The 20,351-nt window shown below is 36.7% G+C and overlaps 1 protein-coding gene across 5 annotated transcripts in view; it reads left to right on the forward strand.

The window, feature by feature from the left end:
• CEP78 (centrosomal protein 78) overlaps positions 1-20,351 on the forward strand; it is a 36,413-nt gene that overhangs the window by 9,267 nt on the left and 6,795 nt on the right. For 3 of the 5 annotated variants that reach the window (XM_081505970.1, XM_081505961.1, XM_081505989.1), the window contains exons 6-12: positions 1,351-1,464; positions 2,969-3,033; positions 3,312-3,423; positions 5,529-5,664; positions 7,069-7,114; positions 8,493-8,621; positions 19,541-19,618. In XM_081505970.1, the coding sequence (XP_081362096.1) occupies positions 1,351-1,464; positions 2,969-3,033; positions 3,312-3,423; positions 5,529-5,664; positions 7,069-7,114; positions 8,493-8,621; positions 19,541-19,618 (680 nt within the window). Of the gene's footprint in view, positions 1-1,350; positions 1,465-2,968; positions 3,034-3,311; positions 3,424-4,732; positions 4,736-5,528; positions 5,665-7,068; positions 7,115-8,492; positions 8,622-19,540; positions 19,619-20,351 lie in introns of all 5 variants that reach the window. The other 2 variants (XM_081505981.1, XM_081505997.1) reach the window with 1 other exon arrangement.

Below are 20,351 nucleotides of genomic sequence, written 5' to 3' on the forward strand. Positions count from 1 at the left end.
TTTGTCTGTTGTGAGAGTTTGTAAGGATTGCCGCATATCCTGTCAGATCCACATGTCTGACTTGCTATTTCTGTGTGTCATGGGGTTTTGAAAGACTCCAGTTATTTTAATGTAATAGTATATATGCTGTGTTCAGTTGCTCAGTCATGTCTGACTTTTTGCAACCCCACGGATTGTAGCCCCTCAAGCTCCTCTGTCCATGGGATTTTCCTGGTAAGAATACTGAAGTGTGTTGCATTTCCTCCTCTAGGGGATCTTCCCAACCCAGGGACATACAGCACTTAAAGACTGATGATAGTTTCTTTTCATTTAGTGTTTTTTAATACCTATGCTTTTGTACTGATGATACCTTTGTTTTAAATGAATAGGTTGTTCAGTCCCAGAACTATTAGAATTCATGATCATTTGTCCTGGATTTTGTCTGACCTTTTACAGAAAGTATTGTTGACCAACATTCTTTCATGATAGGTTTTTAGCATGTATTTTCTATTCACACATTCTTTGAATTTGTTATTATTTGTATCCTCTTAGAGTTCTTTGTCTTTTTTATTCTAAAGCAGTTGTTATACTTTTTCTACTTTGTTCTCCCCTTTTAACCAGTTTCAAGAGTGATTTGGAACTCAAGATCATGATCAAAAGAATGCAGTGCAGTTTCTGAGCTTCACCAGTTTTTGCTTGTGAGATTTACAGTGCCACTACTGCCCTTGCTGGGCTCCCCTGATAGCTCAGTTGGTAAAGAATTCACCTGCAGACCCTGGTTCAATTCCTGGGTCGGGAAGATCCTCTGGAGAAGGGATAGGCTACCCACTCAAGTATTCTTGGGCTTCCCTTGTGGCTCAGCTGGTAAAGAATCCACCTGCAATGTGGGAGACCTGGGTTCGATCCCTGGGTTGGGAAGATCCCCTGGAGAAGGGAAAGGCTACCCAATCCAGTATTCTGTCCTGGAGAAATCCATGGACTGTATAGTCCATTGGGTAGCAAAGCATCGGACACGACTGAGCAACTTTCACTTTCATTACCCTTGCTAATTATGAACTGAGATTCATTTTGTTTTGTTTTGTGCTCATAGGTTATATGCAATTTATTCTTCAGTTCTATAATTGTAAAATATGCTGGATGATTTATTGGTACTAAATGCAGGGTAATCATTGTACATCCAAGAAGAGGTTTTTAAATTGGATTTTGCATTATGTGTGTACATATATTTTTATGTTTTTTTCAATACCCAAAATTACAAACCTGCCATGACTGGTTTTATGCAAGACTCTTCCACATGTGGGAAAATGAGAGTTGTCTATATGTTTAATCTGTATAGAGTTAGCAAGTGACCTTTTTGTCTTTCACCAAAAGCACTTGACCTGCAGCAGTGTGGCCTCACCAATGAAGGAGCAAATGCTTTACTAAAAGCCCTTGAAACCAATAGAACTCTGGTCGTTCTGGATATAAGAAAAAATCCACTTGTTGGTATGTGGTCACTTTTTTTTAATTGATTAAAAAATAGCAAAACAAAAGCACTTTTTAATGTATTGACAATTTTAAAAACCTAACGTGTTTAACTTTCTTCATCTACACAGTTGACCCTTGAACAACTTACTAACTAAAGTGAATTATACTTGTAAATCATTCTTGCCTCTACTCTGAAGATGAACCTAGATAATCTTGCTTCTGCCAAGCGCTTTATTTCCTTCTTGTGCAATTCTTGGAACGAGTGCTTTATTCATTTGTCAGTTTAACAAGTAAAGTTTTTTAATACCTTCTGTGTACCAGATATGGGTTTTGGCACTAAACCAGAGATACAGCACTGAACCAGAGAGACAAAGTCTTGCCCTCATGGGGCTTACATTCTACTGAAGGAGTTCAGGTAGAAATGAGTAAACAGATAAGGAATATAGTTTTAGATAGTAGAAAGTAAAAAAATATCTTAATGTAAAGGGAGTGAGGGGGGCAGGTAGGCCTACACTGTATATGCTTTCTAGGGGACAGCTTTACCAGAGAAGTAATGTTTGAGTGGAGACCTGAATGAAGAGAGGAGCAAACCATGGGGGATCTGGGGAAAGCACATTCCAGGACAAGGGACAATGAGGATGCAAGCATGTAGGTGGGTGGAATATTTAAGGAAAAGCAAGGAGGCCAACATAGCCAGAGCACTGAGTGAGGAAGAGTGTGGTATGCCATGAGGTCAAGGAGCTAGCCAGGGCCTGATCTTGTAAAATCTTAAAGGCCAGAGTAAAGACATGGATTATTCTAAATGAGTAGAGGGTTTTGAACTGGAAAAAGGCATGATATAAATAATGTCTCAATAAGATGACCCTGGCATAGCGAATAGACTTGGGGGGCTGGGGCAAAGAAGAGAAACAGGGAGACCAGTTAGGAGACTGTCTCAGTGATCCAAATGAGAGATGTTTATGGCTTAGCTTAGCTTGGATGTTTGGAGCAAGTGAAGAGCGATTGAATTCAGGTTATATTTTGAGGGTGTAGCTAATAAGACTTGCAGATGGATTAGATGTGGGGTATGAAGGAAATATTAACAGAGTCAAGTCCTTGATGATTATGTGCACAACTGGGTGGTACCGCTTAGAAGGGGGCTGATGGGGGCAGCAGCTTTTGAGGGAATATAGAGACTTTGGTTTGATATTTTAGATACCTTTGAGGTATCTGAGTGTCTGGACAGTTCTCAGACTCTGCTTTCTATCCAAAGGTACCCAATGCCACGTTAGATGTGAAGTGTTTAAATTTGACCTTTGCTGCTACCCAAATAGTAGCCACTGGGGTCAGTCTGCAAGATGGCATCTTAGGTTTTTGAGGAAGAAATTAGAATATACAAAGGGAGAAATAGGTATATATTATATAATGTAGATTTAATATTTAATTTTATGGGAAAAGTAGTAATTGGTTGGCTTTTGTTTTTAAATGGAAATAGCCACTCATTGGGAAATAAATACTCTCATTTCAATTTATTTTACTTTAGATCATTCTGTGATGAAAGCCATTATCAAAAAAGTTCTCCAGAATGGAACAAGTGCCAAGTCAGAGGTATAACAAGTTTTAGTTTTCTAGAAAGAATTTCACTTTAATGTCTTTCTTTCTTAAAAAAAAAATTATAAGGATACTTTCTACAATCTTAAACTAAGTTTTTAGTCAAATCAAATGGCTTTTCTGTTTTTGAAAATGTTGTGTAATTCTTTAATTCAGGTTCTCAGAAATGCTGTCAGAAACTTTTTATTAACTTAAAATATTTTAATTTCCAATTAAGATCAAACCTTCATAAATTACCTGTAACTTAAATGGCATATTTATTATTTCTTTCTCAGTACCAATGGATAACTTCTCCATCGGTGAAGGAACCATCCAAAGCTGTTAGACAGAAAAAGAGAACCATAATTTTGGGAAGTAGTCGAAAAGGAAAAGCCACTATTAGAATTGGTAACTTTTTTTTTAATGCTACTAGAACTTATAGCCCTTATGTTTTCCAGTGTGCTGAAATTAAAACAGCCAGTATTAACCACATAGATATTAATAGGACTATAATTGCCTTGATACGTATTATGAGAATTTATAGAATATAGAAATTATAAATGACTTTAAAGAGATGTTAATATTAACCAACTTCTGTGTTTACATTTCATAAAAAGTTTGTTATTTTGACAATATTTCATGGTTGATGATTACTTCTAGTATTTTGCAATTGAAATTTGTGAAAAATTGGAAATAACCTGAAATAAGCTATTATAAGCATCTTCAGAAATACAACTTCTTTTTTTTTCCTACTAAAAGATGTATGATTTTGATTCCCTGTTAATCAGCTTGCTTAGAGAATAACGTATTAAATAGAAGTTTTCCAGAGTGTTTATTATATCAAAAATAGCTTATGATTTGTCTGCCAATTGTTACTTTAAGATAGTGATAGTTTAGTAATCAATCAAATGGTATATAAAAAGAAATTAAGATTTTTATATCATGCTAATTATATACTATTGCTAAAAGTTTATATCATGTATAAAACATTCTTAAAATAGCTAAGTTGATTTGCTATAATATTAGAAATAGAAATATAGGTAAATAAAAATGTATATATAAAACATGTTAGAAATTCTGTAATATTAGTATGTGGTGGTATAGAATAGGGCATCACGGAATGAGAATAAAACAAATTTTTTTTAATTTAGCATGATTAAACAAGTGGAAATGTAACTGATGTTTACAAGCTCACTGAGCTATTTTAAGAGTAATTTTATTTCTTGGGCTTTTTTTTTTTTGTATTTGCTTCAGTTATTTGGAGACATAGAGGTAAGCCAAATCAATGTCTGGCTTTATAGGTAGATCCAGGTGAGTATAGGAGTTAAATAGCTATGTGAATTGTGTCACATCTACAATGTAATTATGTCTGCCTTAAAAAGATGGAAACTTTTATCAGAAATGTTTTTGTCTCCTAACGAGACAAATGTAATTTTTAAAATTTTAATTACAAATATATTTGCATTACTTTCTGCAGTAAAGGGTACACATACAAACCACATGCATATAGACTTTTTGTTTGAATGTAATTAAGTTAAAAAACAAAATAGCACAAAATGAACTGAGCCCCTCTGTATTTTGAGGCATGTAAATTTATCCAAAGAAATCACACAGGATCATGTGGTGGTTATCAGTAAGCTACACTATATGAAACATTTGTCCTGTATCACCACATACACTCTATTTTACACACCATCCTAATGCTGCTAAAGTACAGTAGGTTTGAAGAATAAATACAATTATTTTAACCTATGATGTTTGTTTTCATTGATGTTCAAATTAAATATTTTAAATGTGAATTTTAATATATGGTTTGTTCTAAAGAAAATATTAGCTTGTAAGTCTCATTTTTGCTACCAAGTATTTCTTATAAAAATACTTGACTTTTTAGTACTGAAGTGTAGGGTAAGTCTCCGCATTTCACTCTTTCATCCAATGGGTTTCACTTTTTTTGTGTGTTTTTTTGTGTTTTCTATATGAAATCAAATGAACAGTGAAGGTCAACAGACTTATAGGAGGGTAACATTGACTCATCTACCACCTGGCAACTTGTATATAATCACAACTTTTATTTGTTTTTACATAGAAAAATTAATCTTAAAATGAAATTTTGGTCTAATCCCGAAGATTCTATTTGGCAGAAGTCATGGGTGTATTTATGTTTCTCTACTCTTGGGATTCAGAAATGCTAAAGGTGTTCTAAGATTCAGATTGTCTCTGCATGATACATAAAATGTATCATTCTTTGGGATTTTTTTAAAATTTATTTTTGCATGTTCTGCACACCTCAGTACTTTTGTTTTAGTTAAAATAACTTGTTAACTGTAGTGGGCTTACGTTTTTCAAAATTGCTTGCCTATGTAAAACATTTTTACAAAATGATCCTGTTTTTAATGACCTTGACATCATTGTGAAGTGCCTGTTTTATTCCTTTCAGTGTGTACACATGTGATAGTTGCCCTGTAGGCTTTTAGTGCATTTGATTCCTTCTTTTCATGATTTTTCAAACATAGGATTGGCCACAAAGAAACCTGTAAGTAATGGAAAGAAACACTCCACTGGTAAAGATTCTTATGCTCCTGAACCTCTGCCGCCTGGTGTATCTGGTTTCCTGCCATGGCGTACTGCAGAACGTGCAAAAAGGAACAGGTAGAGTGTTTTCATTTCCTGCCTTTTAGTCATTTGGAATTCTTTATTTTGGAGCTTCTATTATGTGGGAGGTCTCTGGTGGTTTCTATAGAGGAAAAAAGATAACTCACACATGGCTTCTGCCTAATGAGTCCTCTAAGAAGGAAAAACAAAAAATAATTGGGAGTTTGAAGTTGTTTCTCAGGTGTCACAACAGAGGTAACTCCATGGGGTCCTGAGGAGACTAAAATTCTTTCCAGTCGTGCAGATGAGAAAAGTTTCAGTAAAGGCAGATGTAGTTGAGCCAAGCCCTACAGCACAGAAGTAGAAATTTGGATCTGTAGGAATGAGAAAAAAGACATTTTTAGGCATGGGAATAGTTTAATGCAGAATGGATGAGAAATATGGATTAGACCTAATCTAAATCAGCCAACTTAATTCAGTAAATCAGATTTAGTTTGTCAAACTAGACTTAACTGGCTTTAGCTGATTACTTATCTAGGGGATAAGTTCATAGTAATTTTGTCATAGAGCTGTGAGTAAAATTTTTCAACTATAGTTCTGGGCTTGCTAGAAGAAATAAATCGCTCTAGGTTATTTTCAAGACTTAATTTGGTAGTATTCATGAGATTAGAATGGCGCTATGGTAAAGAATCCACCTGGCAACGCAGGAAACGTGGGTTTGGTCACTGGGTTGGGAAGATCCCCTGGAGGAGGAAATGGCAACCCACTCTAGTATTCTTGCCTGAAAAATCCCATGGACAGAGGAGCTTGGTGGGCTAGAGTCCGTAGGATCACAGTGAGTCAGACACAACTGAGCATCTGAGCACATTGATGAAATTTGGTGTTAACAATTGCTTAAGAAAACAAAGAGAATTGATTTTAAATAGTACTTGAAATAATTACTGTGTAAAATACCTGTTCAATTGCTCACATTTAGTTGATTATTTATAAGCTCCATTGGACAACTGACTACTATTTTGCAAATGGTAATATAGATTCTTAAAGCATAAACTATAATATTGAATTCCCAGTCTTTGCACTTTAGTTTAAGAGCTTTGCGTTTTCATATCTTCTTCTTGAGACACTTATTAATCTCAGGTCCATCCTCATCACAAGGAGATGTAAATTAGAGAACGATTCATACCACCAGTTAAGAAGGTAGACTGAAATCTCAACCACCCTGAACACGGGAACCAAAGGTGCCTCTCAGCAGTTCAGAGAGTTGTCACAAAGTGGGTCTGCTAAATTCTGTTCACTTTTTTTCATAGCAGAGTCTTCCAGGTCCTTGTTTTAAGCTGACTTATTTTTATATACAAATTCTATGTGGATATTGTACATGATACTAAGAACTTATATTAAATGGGTTTAACTGATGATGTGTGTACATCAAGATATAACTTCATTTTGTTAATATCTTTTTAGGGGTTTTCCATTAATCAAAGCTCGTGATGTGTGTAATCAGTTGCAGGTATGTGGTTATTATATTTATTGTATACCGGGGGTTGAATTGGGAAAGGTGGAAGATCATACTCTTTGCTTTTTAAACTGAACAGAGCCTTACAAAAAATAGTTCCCTCTCTGAAATAAATCCATTTAAAACCTGTCTCGTCGTTCTCCCATTGCCTCTGTGTTGTTGTATGGATATGGCACACTGGGAGCCTTGTGGTTATGTCTGTAAACAAGGAAGTGGATTCTCCAGTCCGCAAGTCAGTGGTTACCCAGTAAAATGAACTTGATTGCCATTTCTAACCCCTTATGTGGAGCTGTCATACCCAAGAGTTTTCATGTGTTTTCAGAAAATGTTGTTTGGGGGCTGTCTGTGCAAGTTCCTGATCTTCAAGCCGATATGAAGCAACATATCCCAAACCTCTGCTCTCTGAGCATTCCTTCTTCCTCACCAAGGCTGCACACTTGCCTTCTTTTACAGCCTCATGCCCTTGGAGCAAGCTGATCCTGCCAGTGGTCTTAGGAGACTGTGTAGTTGCTCTGCTGAGATTAAAAGAAGAGCACCTTGGGTGTCAGTCCTGCTCCTGGATGCCTGGTAGAGGGGTGCATGCCTCATTCTACCATTGGGAGTTTCCTCTCCTGCAGGGCTTGTCAGAATGATATCCTAGTGACTTGTCTTCTGCACAGTTATATAAAACTAACACACATCCTTTTGACCTATAGACTTTATGGGGTTGTGACCAGGTGAGTTTTTAAATGAAAGTGTCTTATTAAACAACATTCCAGTGGCAGTGAAGCTCAGTAGAATTGAATTATAATTACACTAGTTTTGGCTTAAGGATGATGAGAAAATGAAATTTTTGATAGGTCAGTTTTAATTGTGAATGTATATGTGACTAATTTTTTTTAAAAATTCTGTTTATTATGTTTAGTTATGTTGACTTCCTTTTTTTTTTTTTTGACTTTCTAATTATTCTTCTGATTCTTTACCAGTCCCCTTACTGATGAATTGTCCTCCTAAAAACTACATTTTCTTCCAGACTATTTGTGTCTGATGGTGAAGAATAAATTTCTAGTTTGCACTATAAAGGTGATCTGAAAAAAAATGTTTACCCTGGCTCCTTACTTGTCTTCTATGAAAGAAACTTAATAAAATAATATGGACAATTCCAAATACTAATCCTAATCATATACACCAGAGGTCTGTACAGTAACATAGCAAAAATAAGTTACTGTAATTTTACTTTGTCATTGCTTGTTTAAGACTAAGGAGCAGTGGGAGACATTTACAAATAATGACCTGATACCTCAGATCGCTTGTGTTAAATGTCATTTAATATTTGGATATTTGGTTTCTTGTTCATGTTATCTTCTATACAGTTTTGTCTTCTTTTTTTAAGCAATCAGATTTTCCTGTGACTGTGACCGTAGAGAGTCCTTCCTCCTCAGAAATCGAAGAGGTCGATGATTCCTCAGAAAGTGTTCAGGAAGAGCCAGAGAAAATCAGTTTGAAACAGGAAGCATTGCAGGTATAAAGTTATCACTTTAAAGATATAGAGAAGATTATTTTGCAAACAGATTAGTTGCGTCTGACTGCAATACTTGACAGCTTGTGTGGGAGCTTTCTGTTTTCCCCTCCTGTCTGCATTGTATCCCCTTGAACTTAGCTTAGACCAAGGTGAATGGTGGACATTTGAACTCTGAGAAATAAACAATCAAGACATGTCACTAGTTACACATTTGCCTTTCTTTAGAACCTTAATGTTAGATATAGGGAGAATCTTTAAGATAAACTCAAAGGAATTGAGTTCTGAATGAATGTAGTCAGCTGATTCAGTACCCTTGTTTTACAGATGAGAAAATTGACAATTCTTTTTATAGGAGGGGTGAATAACCTCATTTTTAATGAAAAGTTGAAAAAGTGTTTCGATATTGATATTCTCCTTTCCTAAAAATAAAACAGCAAGAAGCTCCATTATATTGCCTAATAAACCTGACATCTAATATCATTCCATACTTCTGTTTGTATGGGCAGAAAAGAAAAATTGATCTTCATAAGAAATTTTTACTCTTCAAAATAATATAGTAATTTTATTCCAACTTAAATGCAGAGCTGATAATTTGTAGTAAATAAGGGGAACACGATTTGAGGGCACCTTGTTATTGTGCTAAAAAGTCTGTGTTTAATTTTTTTTGAATTACTTAGTATGATTTTCTTTTAGTATGAAATCTTGATAAATTTCGAACTAGCCCATTATTAAAGGACAACGGAAATTACTGTTTTATTTTTAAAAGAGAAAGTTAGATTTTAATTTTTTAGTTAAAATTAGTGATAATATAGAGAAATTTTAACATAAGTACTTAGAAAATTATGAAATATTAAGAGTAGGAGGAATCTGTAGTTCATGTAGAATTACCCCTTTTCATCTTATAAATGAGCACCTATAATTTGTAGCACATAAGTGATTTACTAGTAAGTTGCAGAGTAAGACGGGACCCTAGGGCATCTAATCCGCATTCGTTGTCATTTTAGATGTGTTGTGTCCGTTTCCTTCACCAGTAGGTTGGGATATTGTATTGATATTTCTAAAAGCAGCTGTAGACATTGGGGAAGACCAGGAAGTTTTATAAACTGTGACTACAGAATAGATTCAGGATGCTCTGAGAACCCTTTCAGCTCTTCTTTGTTTTAACAAGACACTAAAATGATGGTATCAAGGTGTTTAAACATATAAACTCACAACAGTCAAGAGATTTCAGAATATCTTTGAAAGACAGGAGACAAGTGGAAGAGTGTGACACTGAAGCAGTAGAACAAGGGGAGCCATCACCTATAGTCTGAGGGGGAGTCTGACCCCTGCAGAGATAGCTCCACACTCAGACGTGCGTGTGGGAGAGAGAGTGAAGTCAGCTGAGCAGGAGAGTGAAACAGGGGGAGCTCAGTGAGTTTGTGCTTGAAAGAGTTGACTCCCAGCCCCACCCTCACTCTCCTGAAATGAGATAATTTCATTTGGAAAAAATTAAACTGGAGACAACTAGGGCAGCTATTGTGAGTTTTTACACCCTAGAAAAGAGTACCTGGGGGTATCCTATTATAGGTACTACCCGCTTTTTCCTGCATGAGAAAAGCCAGTCAGTCACTGACTTCCAGGGAGCTTTTTGCTCTGATTCTTAAACAGAAAATAACCATCATATGCCTGGTAGTTGAGTAAAGCTTACAACAAGAGAGATGGGGAAAGAGTAAAAACAGATCCTAGTGGGACCAGGGAAAATTTAGGGAACAAAATAATTGAAGAAAAAGCCCTAATTCATATCCTTAAAGAGGCTTAAAAGGAGCTGGAAACTTTAAAATAAGAATAGGATGTTAATTAAAAAGGGAATGTCAGAAAGCAGAGAAATCTCTTAGAAATGAAAACATGGTTGCTGAAATAAATTCAGTATGAATTAAAGAAATTTCTCAGTATGTAAAAAAGAAAGAATGGAAAATGTGATCGAAGTGATATATTAGGAGAGGCTGCATCGAGGAGGTCCAGCATGTTCCTATTAGAAATTCTAGATCCAGAAAAAAATGGAGGGAAGCTGTCAAAGGGCAAGAAAATTCCCCATAGCTGAAAGTAAGCTTCAGGCCTCAAACTGAAAAGAGCTACTCAAGTTTTAAGCAAAATAAACAAAATTAGCCTCTTCCGTAGATAACTCTTTACTATGAAATTTTAAAATACTGAAAAGATACATCCATTCCAGAGAAAATAATACTGGTCATCTAAAAAAAATAAAATCTGACTTTATCATTGTTGTCATCAGCACCATGGATTCTGGAAGGCATTAGAAAGATACCTCCAAAGTTTTTCAGGCAAATAATTTCCACCCTAGGGTTTTGTATCCAGCCAGACTATCAGTCATAAGTGGAGGCTGAACAAGATATTTTGTACATAAAGAAATTTGAAAAGCTTGCCCTCTGTGCTACACAAGTTATTTGTAGAAATAATCGAGCCAAATGAGGGAATAAACTAAGAAGGAAGGTAATAGGGGACTCGGGAAACAGTGGATTCAGTGCAGAGTCAGCTAATATAGATTTGAGAGCCTTCCATTGGTTGTGTGATTGACAGCTTAGAAACACATTGAGGCGTATTGTACTTACTATGCATTAGGCACTGCTGGAAGGGAGGAGGGAGAGGAAGAGGAGGAGGAAATTGAACTCCAGAGGGAAAAAGGCTACACTGACATAAACATGAAGTGAACTAAATTATGGTAGATTTTTTTGGGGGGTTCGGAGCTGCACCTCAGCTTGCAGGATCTTAGTTCCCCGGCCAGGGATTGAACTCATGTCCTTGGCAGTGAACGTGTGAGTTCCTATAGTGAATAGCCAGTGAATTCCCTAAACTATGGTAGATTTTAAACTACTACTGGTGGGCAAGAGAAGAATCAACTTAAACCTGACATTACAGGTGTCCTCCTTTTCAGTGACACACAGAGGCAGTGACCACCTATCTGATTTGTTGTCCAAACACTAATAGTGTAAGAAGTCACTGTACTTCTGTAACATCAGGACAACAGGTATAAACTGGAACAACTCAAGGCATCTGAGGGTATGTGGTCATGCTATACAAAGGTAATGACACAGAAACAGTATAAGAGGTATAATCTGTACATAGGGACACAGTATATGTCTGCAGTGGGCAATATTAATTTAATTGTAATAGTAGAAATACTGTCTTGGTTTGCAGCTTTTATTGTCAGCTTGCATGTAATAACAAATAACTAACCTGAACTATACTTAGTATGTATCAGTATTCACTTACTATGTACTGAAATGTATCGTGTCCTGGTATATACTTAGTATATATTATATTCTAAGTGTTTTTAACATATAACTCATTTAATGCTCTGAATAACTCATTTAATGCCTATAACTCATTTACTGCTGTGAATAACCTTATGAGGTTGGTGCTAATATCATTCCTGCTTTTCAGAAAAGGAAGCTAAGCCAGAGAAGGAGCTTGCCCAGCCTGTCCCTGATTTATGGTTGAATCGGGGCTTTGAGTTCAGGCTTTCTGCCTCTGTTAAACATTGCTGCATACCGACTCTCAAAGAACAGAAAACCTAACTGCACATAGAACAGAATATAAATTTCAACTTTGAAAATATAAAAGCTAGATTTGGAAGGCAGACAGGAGGTAGAAAAAAGGGAAAAAGACACGAGCGTCCTCGTTTGACAAAGCGGGGCGTTGAGAGAGTTTATAGTTGGTCAGCAGTATAGATTTTGAAGTGTATCACCACATGTGGAAGAGGTCATGACCGGTAGAAAAACTAATAATGACATAACTTTACTAAGCAGTGTGGATATAGGAAAGAGTGTAAAGGAACTAAATCCTTACCTAGTAAATTAGAAAGTTAACAGATACTGCCTCAAATTTAGTCAGAAATAGTCATGTAAGTATAGTATTTGGAAATGGAAAATTAAAAATAAGACTAGTTTTCTTAAACTTCATAAAGAAGCATATCCAGATAGCCAGTAAACATGGAACAGTGCCCACCTTCACTAAGTAATAAGAGAAAAACAAATCAAAACCAATAAAACTACATGCCAAAGGTATATAAATACCCCGTGACCCAGCAACCCTCACTCTCACCCTGGGTAAATGCACCAGAATAACCGGTACTACAGGATTCATGTGCATGCGTTAGGACAAACAGAAAAACCCAAAGTGTCCTGTAAGAGTCAAACATTAAATAAATTATGTATATTCATACAGTGGGAAAGCTTTCAGGGAATAAAACTGAATGAACAATTAGGTTGGTGCAAACATAATTATGGTTTCAAACAGTGAAGCATTATTACTAGACTCTAGCACATCTTTATTAATCAAAATAGGAACCATTACAGTCAACACTTATTTACCAACAAGAAATAAGTTTTCTTATTGCTGTAGCATAAAAATCCATGTTTCAGGATTCAACAAACTCTTGAATAGCATTTTCTGCATCCTGCTGGTTGTGGAAGTGTGTTCCCTGCAGAAAGCTGTCAAGATGTTTGAGGAAGTGGCAGTCAGTTGGCAAGAGGTCAGGTGAATATGGAGGATGAGGCAAAACTTTGTAGCCTAATTCATTCAACTTTTGAAGCCTTGGTTGTGTGATGTGAGGTCGGCGTTGTCGTTGCAGCCCAATGCCAGCTGCAGGTGTTGGGATTTTCAGAGTATCTCTTTGATTTACTGAGTGTATTTCTCAGATGTAGTGGTTTCCCCAGGATTCAGGAAGCTGTCATGGATCAGACAGGCAGCAGACCACCAAACAGTGACCATGACTGTTTTTTTGCTGAAAATTTGGCTTTTCGAAGTGCTTTGGAGCTTCTTCTTGGACCAGCCACTGAAGTGGTTGTCACTGGTTATTGTATACAATCCACTTTTTGTCACACATCACAATACAATTGAGAAATGGTTCATCGTTGTTGTGAAATAAGAGAAGACAACACTTTAAAATAATGATTTTTTTTTTTTTAATTTCTAGTCAACTCATGAGGCGCCCGGGCTTCCCTTGTGGCTCAGCTGGTAAACCTCCTGTAGTGCGGGAGACGTGGGTTTGATCCCTGGGTTGGGAAGATCCCCTGGAGAAGGGAAAGACTACCCACTCCAGTATTCTGGCCTGGAGAATTCCATGGACTGTATAGGCCATGGGGTCTCAAAGAGTAGGACATGACTGAGCGACTTTCACTTCACATGAGGCACCTACTTATCAATCTTTTTCACCTTTCCAGTTTGTTTCAAATGCCAGATGACCATAGAATGGTCGATGTGGAGTTCTTCAGCAACTTCTTATATAGTTGTAAGAGGATCAGCTTTGATGATGCCCTCAATTATCATCAACTTCTGATGGCCGACCACTATACTCCTCATGTTTAAGGCTCTTGTCTCCTTTGTAAACTTCTTGAACCACCACTGAACTGTACGTTTGTTAGCAGTTCCTGGGCCAAATGTGTTGTTAATGTTGCCAGTTATCATTTCCATAGTCTAAGGATTAAATAAACAGCAAGTAATACATCATTAGCCAAAAAAATAAAGTGAGAATGCACATTAAAACGATATATTGATATAACCACATTTATTTAGAAAGTATTCCAATATAGCAAATTTCAACAGTGCTGCTGCTGCTAAGTCGCTTCAGTCATGTCCGACTCTGTGCGACCCCATAGACGGCAGCCTACCGGGCTCCTCCGTCCCTGGGATTCTCCAGGCAAGAACACTGGAGTGGGTTGCCATTTCCTTCTCCAGTACATTTAAGTGAAAAGTGAAAGTGAAGTCTCTCAGTCATGTCTGACTCTTCGCGAGCCCATGGACTGAAGCCTACCAGGCTCCTCTGTCCATGGGATTTTCCAGGCAAGAGTACTGGAGTGGGGTGCCATTGCCTTCTCCGTTCAACAGTGCAGAAAACTGCAATTACTTTCGCACCAACCTAATAGAACTACAGATAGCAATCTGGATGAATTATTTAAAACAATGTTGAGTGAAAGAAATAGAAAAGACAGCATACACCGTGATCCTCTACATAAAGTTGAAAGTTGCTGAGTTGTATACAAATCTTCAAGACCCCATGGAATTCTCCAGTTAGAATACTGGAGTGGTGGATAGCCTTTCCCTTCTCCAGGTTATCTTCCCAACCCAGGGGTCGAACCCAGGTCTCCCTCATTGCAGGTGGATTCTTTACCAGCTGAGCTACAAGGGAAGTCCAAGAATAATTGGAGTGGGTAGCCTATCCCTCTCCAGCATATCTTCTCGACCCAGGAATTGAACCTGGGTTTCCTGCATTTCAGGAGAATTCTTTACCAACTGAGCTATCAGGGAAGCCCCATATTGTGAAAGTTGCAACCAGATTAAAGGAAATGGTTGTCAAGAAATGAGGATGATGTTTATAACTGGGGAAAGGAGCCTGATATGAGGGAGGGGTATGTGGGATCTTTAAGATGCTGACAAGTACTTGCAGATTTGAGTGGTGGTTATGGGTTATGTAAGTATTCTCTTTTTAGTTGTCAACATTGACACTTCTGTTCTGTGTACTTCTCAATATGCATGTAATATTTTATAAGCAAAAACCTACAAACCTGCTTAAAGAATTGGTCATCTCTAGGGTGCTGGATGTGGGTGTAGGATGAGACTATTTCATTTTAAGCCTTTCACTACTGTTTGCATTCACATGTTCATTCACTCAACATTAATTGAACATACTCTATGTACCAAGCACTCTTGTTAAAGAGTGCTTGTAAGTTTTATTACATGCTTTAGCTCATGTTTTATTACATGCTGTAGCTCATGTAATCCTCACAAGAGCTCTGTGATGTGGGAGCTTATCTCCACTTTATAGATGAGAAAGTTGAGGTCTAGCATTATGGAATGTGTCCAAGATTATAGAGCTAATGGGTAGGGCCAGGATTTTGCCTCAGAATTTTTAAAATATAATTTAAAAGAGAAATTTAATTACTAATTATAAGCAAAGAAGTGCACACTTAAGGACGATGCCAAGTTTTCCTTATCCAGTTACAGAAAAAGCACACGTCTTTCATACTATATACATCTTGCATTGGTAGGGATTTTCCTTATTCAGCGATTATTTATTGACTGTCTGCTTTGTGCTAGGTGCAGGTGCTGGGGATAACACTTAATAAAATACACCCCCTTTCTTCAGATAACTTGCATTGTAAGTGAGGAAGTAAGCCAAAAGTTATTGTAGTGATTATATACCAAGTGATACATTGCTGATGGCTGTATAAAATCTTAGGAATCTTTTAGAAAGCAGGTTGGAGATAGGCACCTCAAAGCCTGCAAAACATCCATTTGCTTTGATTTCAGCCTCATTTTTATGGATTTGTTGCAAGAACATTTCTCTAAATATGGAAAAAGGTCTTCGTGCATAAAAATGGTTATTTTGTCTTATAATATTGAAAAGTTGGAAAGGATTTAAATGTGTAATCAAAGGAATGGTTAACCAGTAACCCCACTCAGTGAAATATTTTGTAGCTCACTTAAAAAAAAAATCCAGGTTATGAATCCCCTGAGTATATGAGAAATGATTGAAATCAATCATTTTAAATATATGGTTGAACATAAAATTTGATATACAATATGATGAGAGCTTTGTTCCAGAAAAAGCAGCCTAGCCAGTGTATAGAAGGGAGGAAGGAGAGCAGATGACAGGAAGGATTTCTCCAAAGCCTTATCATTAGGCTTACCTAAGTAATAGAATATCAATCAATTTTATTTTCTAGTTTTTTTTGTTCCATATTTCTGTTGAAGGGACATGAATGATTTTGTAGGAGAGGGGTTCACTTTTTCAGAAAAATTTAACACTGTGTTCTAATCCTTTCCACTAGAGGGAGAAACTATTTCATGTTACTGCACATTAGTGTGCTATTTAGAACCAGTCAAGAATACTGTAATTTAGTCTACTTTTCTCAGACGGTGGTGAGGGTTTTGTGTTTGTTTTCTTATTTGTTTAGAATTTCTTTGAAATCAATTTTAGAAGATTTATTTAACCATCATATTAAAAGTAGGGGAATTTTTCCCCTTTTTCCGCATTGAAAACTTGGTTGGCTTTAGTAATGCAACTTTAAAGAATTTGAAGTTACTAGACTGTCAATTTTTAAAGCATGTTCTGAGCATAAAAATATGTTCATTGAGCAGATTTTTGAAAGCAGTGAACAACTTATTGAAGGAAATAAAAGCTACCTCTTCTCTTTTGTCTTAAAAAGGTATTAAAGATATTTTTTCATGTCACTAAATATTTTTCTAAATCAGATAATTTGATAAAGCTTATGGACCATCTTACAAGAAAAACACACAGAATGTAGAACTCCTCAAGCCCATTCATTAACTCTGGTTGAGCCCTCTTATCATCATTCTTTTCCTACTGGTTTCATAGAGCATTCCTTCATATGGTGTGCTATTTTTATTTAAACCAACCCCAATTTGGAGGCTCTTGGCTTTCTTCTAGAGTTTGATTATAAATAATCTTATGACATCATGTTTGTAGGTAAATCTTTGCTCACATCTCCAATTTCCTTAGGGTAAACTGCTGATGTAAGATTGTTGCTGTGTACCGAAAGTTATCGTCCAGAAAGTGATACCAGTTCCTCTCACAGTGATAGCATGTAATAGAATTCCTTATTCTTTAAGTGATTGTTCAAAGCATTTAAAATGTATAAATACGCCTTAATATTTTCATCAGTTCAGTTCAGTCGCTCAGTCATGTCCGACTCTGCAACCCCATGAATCGCAGCACGCCGGGCCTCCCTGTCCATCACCAACTCCCAGAGTTTACCCAAACTCATGTCCATCAAGTCGGTGATGCCATCCAGCCATCTCATCCTCTGTTGTCCCCTTCTCCTCCTGCCCCCAATCCTTCCCAGCATCAGGGTCTTTCCCAGTGAGTCAACTCTTCGCATGAGATGGCCAAAGTATTGGAGTTTCAGCTTCAACATCAGTCCTTCCAATGAATACCCAGGACTGATCTCCTTTAGGATGGAATGGTTGGATCTCCTTGCAGTCCAAGGAACTCTCAAGAGTTTCTCCAACACCACAGTTCAAAAGCATCAATTCTTTGGTGCTCAGTTTTCTTCACAGTCCAACTCTCACATCCATACATGACTACTGGAAAAACCATAGCCTTGATTAGACGGACCTTTGCTGGCAAAGTAATGTCTCTGCTTTTTAATATGCTATCTAGGTGGGTCATAACTCTCCTTCCAAGGAATAAGTGTCTTTTAATCTCATGGCTGCAATCAGCATCTGCAGTCATTTTGGAGCCCCAAAAAATAAGGTCTGACACTGTTTCCCCATCTATTTCCCATGAAGTGAAGGGACCAGATGCCATGATCTTAGTATTTTCATAGATATTCTGATTATTTATTGCTGCATGAGAAACCGCCTGAAAAGAATGGCTTAAAACAATAACAGTCATTTATTTTGTTCTTGAACCTGGAGATTGAGTAGTATATTACTTTTCCTTTACTATACTCTTACTGACTTAAAATAATACCTATTTTAGTAGCTCACAGTTCCGTAGGTCAGAAGTCCAGGCAAGCATAACTGAGTTCTCCACTCAGATACACAATGGGAACATGTGGGTTCCCTCCAGAGAGTGTTAAAGTGTGTGAAATTTAAGTGTAAGACATCAGGCCCCCAGTGTTGGATGTTCATGTTTGTACTGGATGTTCAACAAAGTGTGAACATGACAGTCATGAGTGTCATAGAGCTAAAATCAAGATGTCAGTCTGAAAGTTTACTATCTGGAGGTTCCAAGAAAGAATACTGCAAGCTTCTTCAACTTGTTGGCATAATTCAGATTCTGCACTTGCTTGAACAGAGGTCCCCGTTTCCTTGCTGGCTGTCAGCTGGGGGACAGTCTCAGCTGCTAGAGGCCTCCCACTTGTATTCCCTGCCACAACATCATGCTTGACTTCTTCAAAGCCGGCAATGGGGAATCTCCCTCTTGTCCCTTTTGTATTTCAGATCTTTAGGAGAAGTCCAGTTCCTTTTCCTCGGATGCCTGATTATATCACATCCACCCACGATAATCTCCCTCTTTTAAAAGCAGCTGATTTTGGAACCTTAATTACATCTACAAAATCCCTTTGCTATAGCACCTACATTGAAAAACTGGCAGGATTGTGTACTTCAGCATAGGAAACTTAGGAGCTCTTTTAGAATTCTGCCTACCCATAAGAAGTGTCCTCCACTTCCAGGACCTAAGTGTCTTAGTTCTTAAAAATTGTGAGAGTTTACCAGTGTTCATTTATGTTACTGACCTTGGTGAATGGAAAGACTACTACCTCTGTGGACAGGAATGGCACCCAGCTTCCTGAATTCACAGTATTGGTTCTGCTACTTAGTTGTGTGAGCTTGGCTGTGCTGCTCTACTTACTCTGCTTCTCTGCCTCCGCTTTCTCATCTGTAAGATAACGTGAAGGTAGTATTGTTCTTTCCTCATATTTAATGCCCAGGAAACTCCAGGAACAGTGCTTGACATATAGTAAGTTGCTTTAAAAGTCATTACTGTTTTTAAAAAATGCTTTTGAATCTGCAGTTATGTAACTCAGGTATGTTAAGCATGTTCATTAATAGGGCTTCCTGCTGTAAAGAGACCCACAAATAAAGTGGAATTTTTCTTTCTCAGTCTTAATTTTTTATTTCTGATTTACTATGTTATACGCATACACCTTTTATGGTGAGCTGCCACAGATTTATGTTGGGAAGAGTGGGATTTAAATAAATCTTTACTATGCTAATTTGATATATTTCAGTAATTAATTTCACTAGCATGATATGCTATTCCAAGTAGAGGATTAAAGTCTGAGTTCACTTCTGGCTCTTCCCCTAAATCATGATGAAATCTGTAGCTGGAAATGCCTTGGAATATCATACTATGAACTAGGTATAATATTTACTCTGTTTCTTTACACTAGGGAAAACTGGAGGAGTGCCTAAAGCAGTTAAAGGAGGAAAGAGTAATAAGGCTTAAGGCTGATAAACGAGTCAGTGAGGTAAACAAGTTTCTTCTTACACTTTTGAAAGTTTCTTGGTTTTATTTTGATTTGATTTTAAGCCATATACATATAGTTTGTAAACTTGAAAACTAGTATGTTGCAAATTGGTGATAACATATGGACCTTTACATTTACTGGTATTTAGTGATCATATGATCTAAATACAGGATGAAATAGAGCTCTCATTTCCCATTTTCCTTTTAGACATAGGCTTATAGTTTATATATATTATTATATTACGTATCCCAGAAAGTATGTTTTTAAAAATGCAAAAATGTGTTTTTTTGTGTGTTGTGTGTGCATTATATGATGTTAGCTTATTTTCTGTTCATGATTATTTGATTCAAGAAAGCATATTTTGTGTATATACTGTATATCTAGTAACATAAATGACATGATGAGACTTTACTGGCAGTGAATTAGGAAAATGAGTCATTTAAATAAATATAAGATATTGGAAAACTAGTAAGAATGCATTGAAAATAAAAATACATACTGTGAGAATGATATTAGGTAATGTGCATGAAAGCAGGGCATAAGCTAAAAAGTTCTATATAAATACAATTTATTACAGGATGAGTGTAGGGAGGAGTTTTTAAAAGTGAATCTACTGGATTGGTGGACACTAGGTCATTCAATAAATATTGAACGCCTGCTTATATAAGACATGAGGGCATCATGAACATAATGGCCTTTCTGAGAAATACCAGAGAAATACTGTACTATATAT

The sequence above is a fragment of the Giraffa tippelskirchi genome, chromosome 1, assembly GCF_054371585.1.
Source record: "Giraffa tippelskirchi isolate mGirTip1 chromosome 1, T2T-mGirTip1v1.2.pri, whole genome shotgun sequence".
NCBI lineage: Eukaryota > Metazoa > Chordata > Mammalia > Artiodactyla > Giraffidae > Giraffa > Giraffa tippelskirchi.